A 6,943-nucleotide genomic window follows, 5' to 3' on the forward strand; every position below is an offset into this window, starting at 1 on the left:
CCCACTGCCGCAGCGAGGGATTCTCCAGCACCATGCTGTCATCCCGCACGTCGAACTTCTCCATGCGGGCCACGCCGGAGGGGCTGGCGGCGAAGAGCTGGGCTCGCATTTTCCTCCAGGACCTCTGGGGCACAGGAAGGGCACGGGCAGGGAAAAACAAGTCAGCAACGAGTTGCCTGCTGCATCCTCACAGTGCTCCATTCCATGCAGGGCCAGCAGTGCTCGGGAAGGGGTTCCACAGCGGGGCTCCCAGAGAGCCTGGGCCAGTGCAGACCACCAGCGCTGCAGGGCAGGGCAGTCCCCAGGCTGGGGTGAGGGGAGCCTAGCTCGCTGTGTGAGTCACGCTCGCTCCCAAGCACCAGGTCCTGCTCTTTGCTCCCCGCTGCCAGTGCTGGCCTGCCGCCCCTGCAGCTGAGCTCAGAGCTGTGCTCAGGACAGACCCTGATGCAAATTAAAGCCATTTTGAGCTGCTGAGGCTCCTGCTGGCAGCTTCACATCTGTGGAGCAGGGCCGGGCCCTGCAGCCCGCTTCCTCCCAGGGGAGGCTCTGCAGCACCAACACCTTCCCAGCCTGTCATGGGATGAAGGGGGCGCATGCCCACACGCACCTCAACAGCACAGCAGAGCCTCCATCCTGCCCAAACCAGAGTGACCAAGCACCCAAAATACCCACCACTGCCAGCCCTCGGCCTCCTACACAGCAGGGAACCAGCCCCATACACACATGGTCTGCCCGCTTCACTTCCAGTGTCAGCTATTGCTCAGGAGGTAGGTTGCAGCCCAGCACATCCACTGACGTCCCCAGGGGCATGGCTGCCTTGCCATGGAAGAGAAGATGCCACTGATGGACCTGCTCCACTAACACCCATCTCACACCTCCCTAGAGCTGGCTTGACTCCACAGGGACTCCCACCACATCACCCATGCCAAGCCTAGAGGGCTGCGGCACTTGGTGCCCACCCCAGAGGCCCAGAGCAGCAGGCCAAGCCACAAGGGGTGCCCCATGGATGGCACTGGTCCCTCCAGGGCCAGGCTGATGGGGAGCTGGGCACAGAGCCATGTCCCACGCGCTGCCCCGGTGCCCTGCTCCCACACACATGCTGGAGCTGCGCCTCAGTGACACACGTTTATTGTTTCATTGCAAATCACACGGTGACCAAGCGAGAAGAGGGACCTCACACGCAGGGTGAAGCCCCTCAGCCACAGGACGAGCCCCACTCTTGGGGCTGCAGAGCCCTGGGACCTCCCCCCCCGGCAGCTCTGAGAGGTCTGGCTCCAGTCCCTACTTCCAAGGCTGCCGAGGGCCCAGCCCCAGGCCTGGCATCAAGAGAGACCAGGGCAAACCCTGTTCCCAGCCCCAAATCCACCCTTTACCTTTCCAAATTTGCAGTGCTGCACATAGAGGATCCCATCCTTCACCGGTCTCTCCATGGGCCGAGCACCGCCCTGGCAGCCCGCGCAAGGACTAGGGACTTGGGCTACCAGCAGTGGAGAAAATGTGACTGCTGCAGCTGAAGCTACTGCATGGGGCAGACTTCCTTCTCTCAACAACTTCCCCTTTCTGGTGTGTGGGATGAGGGGCAGAGGCTGGGCCACAGGAGGTGTCTGTTGGTCTGCCCTCCCCCTCGCAGAAGGGCAGTGAGGCAGAACATGAGTGGGCAGATCACAGGAAGCACCATAGGGACCACCCGGCAGGATCAGGGCATTACCTGCCTTACCCCAGGTGCATCAGAGCATGTTTGGGGGACATGGAACAGCCACCAGCTGAGAATGCCCAAAAAACAGAGATGTTCCTGGAGGAATCGAGGGGCTTTGGAGAGGAGCAAGGTAAGACCCTGGCCATGGCTCTGCCGAGGGCTAGTGGGGGACAGCAGGCAGCCAGCCACAGACCTGTCACCCCTGCTCGGGCTTCCTCCTCCCCTGAGGCACCACTACCTGCTTGCCCAACATTGCTGAGGTAAGGCTGACTTAACCTAACCATGATGCCATGGGCTGCTGCAGCACAGCTCCACACATTTCCTCCAGGGGCAGGAGCTTCGCCAGGCTGAGCTGGCCAAATACCTGGAAAAGGGACCATGGCAGTGCAGGACAGGCCTCTGGGCTCGGGAAAGGCAAGGGAGCAGCTGGGGCACTGCCAAGGCTGAGCAGGAACCATGGCCCACACAGGAGGGCACTGGGCAGGGTGTTCCCCAGGCTAGAAGTCCATAGAGCTGTGGGCCAGGTAGTCCTTGCGGCCAATGTTGCTGACTTGCTTGGTCTGCATCGCCTCCAGCTTGGGGCAGTCAGTGATGCGATGGCCCAGGCCGCCGCAGAAGGCACAGCCCCGCTCACCTGCAATGGGAGGGACGAGGTCAGGGGGAGCTGTGCCATGCCAGGAGAGAAGCACCCCCCTGCAGAACAGAGCAGAGGGGCTACAGCAGCAGGTCCCCCCTGTGCCACAGCACTGGGCTGCCTGCGAGGCCAGGCAATGACAGCCCCGAGGCAGCAGGGATGGCCGTGGGGGCTGGGGTCCTGTCCTGGGGTCTCTCACCTCCAATGTCCAGCATGGTCTCATCCCCACAGTGCAGCACCTGGAGCACAGGCGGCACCTTCTGCTTTGCCTCCAGCAGCAGGGCCTTCAGGTCCATCAGCACCGACTCATCTGGGGGCAGAGGCACGGATCAGACACAGCCCGGGCAGAGGTAGGGGCACTACCCCACACCACCATCTCCCCTCCACCAACCATCATGCCTCATCCCTGCCTGCTCAGAACACCCTCTTGCCGAGGCAGAGGCAGCTCCAGCACCCAGCTGCCCCTTACAACCATAGCCCCCCCATTTCTCACCGCAAGCCTTGTTGATGAAGGTGGTGGCAATACCAGTGTTGCCTGAACGGCCTGTACGCCCGATGCGGTGAACTGTGGAGAAACAGACAGGATTTGGCCTGGGTGAATGCAACATGACAGACCACCCCGGCCCACAGCTGCTGCAGAGACAAGCACAGAGCCTTGCTGGCCTCTGTGCCTGCCCCACCGCACCCTCCATGGTCCCAGTCCCCACCATAGTTCTCTATCTCCTCTGGCATGTCGTAATTGATGACATGCTGGATGGCTGGGAAGTCCAGGCCCTTGGAAGCAACGTCAGTGGCAACCAGAACATCTTTCTTCCCATCCCGGAAGGCCTCAATGGCTTTTGTCCGTTCCTCTTGATCTGCAAAGGCCCAGCAGAGAACATCAGCAAGGGTAGAGCTCCCAGAACTACCTATCACAGCAACCACTAACCTCAAAGCCCTTCCTCAGACCATCACAAACTACCTCCCATGGCCACACACAACCCCAGGCAGGGCACACCACAACCTAGGCTTGCCCAACACCCTCACCAACCTTTCCCTCCATGGATGGCCACAGCTTCCACACCCTTGAGGAGCAGGTACTCATGGATTGCATCAACATCCGCCTTCTTCTCTGCAAAGATCAGCACCTGCAGCAGCATAGACATCATGGAAAAGCCACCTGGCACCAGCACAACCCCCCAGAAACACATTCCCTTTTTCTGAAGGGAACACACAACAGCTCTGGGTCCAGGACCTGCTCACATGTGGAGCACAGCTCATTCATGTGCCAACCCCCACATGGCAGAGTCCTGCAGCATCATGCCCACTGCATGCCCCTACATCGCCACTGCCAGTTCCATCTGTGCCCCAGGCTGTGCTGTGCCCATGCTGCCAGGGTAGCCACAGGCACTACTCACCGGTGGTGGGGTCTTCTGCAGGCACTCGAGGAGGTACACCATCTTGGCCTCCTCTTTCACATACTCCACCTCCTAGGAATGAGCACAGGGGTGAGTCAGGCAGCAGAGGAACTGCTATTGATTGGTATCCCTTAACCTGTTGGGAAAGAGGGCTCTTTTTATAAGAGCAAGTGGTGATAGGACAGGGGGGAAGATGGCTTTCAAATGAAATAGGGTGGATTCAGATTAGATATTAGGAAGAAATTCTTCACTGTGAGGGTGGTGAGGCCCTGGCACAGGGCGCCCAGAACAGCTGTGGCTGCTCCGTCCCTGGCAGTGTTCACGGCCAGCTTGGACACAGGGGCTTGGAGCAACCTGCTCTACTGGAAGGGGTCCCTGCTCGTGGCAAGGGGTTGGAACTGGATGGTCTTAAGGTCCCTTCCAACCCAAACCAGTCTGGGATTCTATGAACCCCAGCTCCCTGGCAGGGGGAGGCATCAAGTGCCCTCATATTGTTGGCATTGGGGAGCACCTAACTACCTCACCTGCACAACATCCAGGCTGGCAGCACCCGCTCGCCCCACGTTAATGGTGATTGGCTTCACCAGGGCACTCTTAGCAAAGTTCTGGATCTTCTTGGGCATTGTGGCACTGAAGAGGAGGGTTTGCCGCTGGCCCTGCATGGTGAAAACAGTGTGGGCAAGGATTTAGCACTCACCCAGTAAGGAGGGTTCAGGGACTGAGCTTCAGGGTGGTGGTATCATGCCAGCTCAGTACCTTGAAGTAGGAGAAGATGGTACGGATGTCCCCCTCAAAGCCCATATCAATCATCCTATCAGCCTCATCCAAGGCCAAGTAACGGCAGATGTCCAGGCTCACCATCTTCTTCTGCAGCAGGTCCATCAGGCGGCCAGGGGTTGCTACCATCATGTGCACACCACTGAGAGACAAGAAAAGGCGATGGTCAGGCACTCGGGATTCCTGTCCCATGCAGGACACATAGGGAATGTGGCACCTGCTGGGCACATCACCTTTGTTCCCACACTCCCCTGAAGCCATCTAGCTAGAGTGCCACTCCTTAGTCCCCTGTCAGGAAACAGAGCACAGCTCCAGCCCCACAAACCCCTCCAGGTCTTACTGTTTGATCGTCTCCATCTGCTCCTTGACAGACATGCCCCCAATGCAGAGGGCGCAGCGCAGCGGGGGCAGCCCATCCTCCTGCAGCAGGCGGCAGTAGTACTCGATGATGCCGTGGGTCTGCCGGGCCAGCTCCCGCTGCAGGGACACAACTCACTCATTCCTGCACCTCTGTGCAGGGAGGATCAGAGATTGCCACTGAGTGTTAATCAAACCTTCCTCCTGCTCATCACCGCACCACTGACACTCACCGAGGGACAGATGATGAGTCCATAGGGTCCCTCTCGCTTGGAGAAGGGCAGCCTCTTCTCCTGCTCCAGGCAGAACATGATCACCGGGAGGGTGAACACCAAGGTCTTCCCAGAGCCAGTGAAGGCAATGCCAATCATGTCTCTTCCTGAGAGGCTGGCAGAGAAACAGGGCCAATGGTGAGGAGCAGCACCACAGAACAGCTCAAACCTCTGGGGCTCAGCAAGGTGACAGGGTGCATCTACCACCAGGGAAGAGCTCCTGGTTCACACTGCTCTCCACTCTCAGATGGAGCAGAGCACTCACATGGTAGGGATGCCTTGGATCTGTATGGGTGTTGGCTGCTGAATTCCCTTTTTCTTCAGGCCCCTCAGAATAGCTGTGACAGAACAGGGACATGCACATTTGTTACATGAAGTCTTCCCCTTCTTTCCCTCCTACTGATGTCCCAGCAGCAGCTCTTGCACCAGCAACCAAAACTCCTTGGGGAAAAGCCAAGTGACACAGCCAGTGCTGGGAATTCAGGCTGTGACCCCACTCACACTAAGCATTAAACTTAGAATAATAGAATGATTTGGGTAGAAAGGACCTTAAGATCATCCAGTTCCAACCCCCTGCCATGGGCAGGGACACCTCACCCTAGACTGTATCACCCAAGGCTCTGTCCAACCTGGCCTTGCACGCTACCAGGGATGGAGCATTTACCACTTCCCTGGGCACACTGTTCCAGTGCCTCAGCATCCTCACAGTAAAGAACTTCTTCCTTATATCTGACCTGAAACCTGACTGGGTTTAAACCCATTATCCTCTGTCCTATTGCTACAGTCTCTGATGAGGAGTCCCTCTCCATTCGACAGCTTTGCTCACTGATGTGTGTTTCCCAGAACAAAGCTTCCCCCTGCCCCGTGTGGAGCCTCTCCCAGCCCACCTGCTGGGAACTTCATTTCCTTGAAGCTCTTGATGGGGGGCGGGATCCCTTCTCCCTCCACCAGGATGTGGTACTTCTTGCGCACACGGTCGTGCCGGGCCTCCGACATGGCCAGGATGTAATGAGGTGCTCTCCAGCTGTGAGGGCAACAGAGGAAAGTCATGGTGCAGAATAAGGCTGAAGCTCCAGAGCCTGCAGCCCAGGGGAACTCCCCGCTGGGTTCCAATAACCCACCAGGGAAAACAAGTAACCCCAAGGAGCACAGGAGCAGATCCAAGGCAGTTACACACACGAAACGTTTCCCCAGAGTCTCAGTAAAGAGTGCCAAACTAACAGCTGAGAACAGTCTACGGATGGAATATGCCAAAATCTTTTGGACTCATCTCCGTGACACTGCCTCAAGCAGCACTGGCTCTGTAGCTTCCCCCAGCCTCTTCCTGTAGCTTAGTCACCTCCCAGATCTGAAGATCCACCCTGAGTCTTCAAGTTTAACGTAACTGTGCTTCAGCAAACCTTACTGTCTACAAAACAACATCCAAAGTGAGTCAACAGCCTTTGATCTTACACTCAGCAGTAAGAAGCCAGACAGTAGAGCAAGAGAAAAGCCAGTAGCTGAAAAACAGTGCTCTGCCAGCGAGACTGTATGGCTGCTGGTTCTCTTCAGCTGCCAGGAGGCAGTGCTTTCAGAAAGACAACCTCTGTACTGGGAAACACACCTGGTTTTAATCGGATCATCATAGGTGATGCCCTTGGCCATCTCCTTCACTGACATCAAAGCTGCAAGAACAAAGCAAATGGGGTCAGTGCAAACTCTCCACCTCCAGATGCACTTAACCTCAGCACTGAGCTACTTGGGCAAAGACCACATCTGGAGCCAGAGGAGGGAGAGCTGCATCCCGGACAACCCCTCAGGCACAGGAATG

At 57.6% G+C, this 6,943-nt stretch overlaps 1 protein-coding gene across 1 annotated transcript in view; it reads right to left on the reverse strand.

Annotated features, from left to right (window-relative positions):
• Positions 1 to 2,163: 2,163 nt before the first annotated feature.
• DDX41 (DEAD (Asp-Glu-Ala-Asp) box polypeptide 41) overlaps positions 2,164 to 6,943 on the reverse strand; it is a 5,062-nt gene continuing 282 nt past the window's right edge. The window contains exons 2-14 of the mRNA XM_010020100.1: positions 6,737 to 6,797; positions 6,021 to 6,157; positions 5,399 to 5,471; positions 5,095 to 5,248; positions 4,845 to 4,981; positions 4,484 to 4,646; positions 4,252 to 4,383; positions 3,728 to 3,799; positions 3,361 to 3,457; positions 3,038 to 3,187; positions 2,824 to 2,895; positions 2,530 to 2,640; positions 2,164 to 2,330 (exon numbers count right to left, since the gene is read on the reverse strand). Coding sequence (XP_010018402.1) covers positions 2,194 to 2,330; positions 2,530 to 2,640; positions 2,824 to 2,895; positions 3,038 to 3,187; positions 3,361 to 3,457; positions 3,728 to 3,799; positions 4,252 to 4,383; positions 4,484 to 4,646; positions 4,845 to 4,981; positions 5,095 to 5,248; positions 5,399 to 5,471; positions 6,021 to 6,157; positions 6,737 to 6,792 — 1,491 coding nt within the window. The 5' untranslated portion in view covers positions 6,793 to 6,797 and the 3' untranslated portion in view covers positions 2,164 to 2,193. The remainder of the gene's footprint in view (positions 2,331 to 2,529; positions 2,641 to 2,823; positions 2,896 to 3,037; positions 3,188 to 3,360; positions 3,458 to 3,727; positions 3,800 to 4,251; positions 4,384 to 4,483; positions 4,647 to 4,844; positions 4,982 to 5,094; positions 5,249 to 5,398; positions 5,472 to 6,020; positions 6,158 to 6,736; positions 6,798 to 6,943) is intronic.

The sequence above is a fragment of the Nestor notabilis genome, unplaced genomic scaffold (genome assembly GCF_000696875.1).
Source record: "Nestor notabilis isolate BGI_N333 unplaced genomic scaffold, ASM69687v1 scaffold20768, whole genome shotgun sequence".
Taxonomy (NCBI): Eukaryota; Metazoa; Chordata; class Aves; order Psittaciformes; family Psittacidae; genus Nestor; species Nestor notabilis.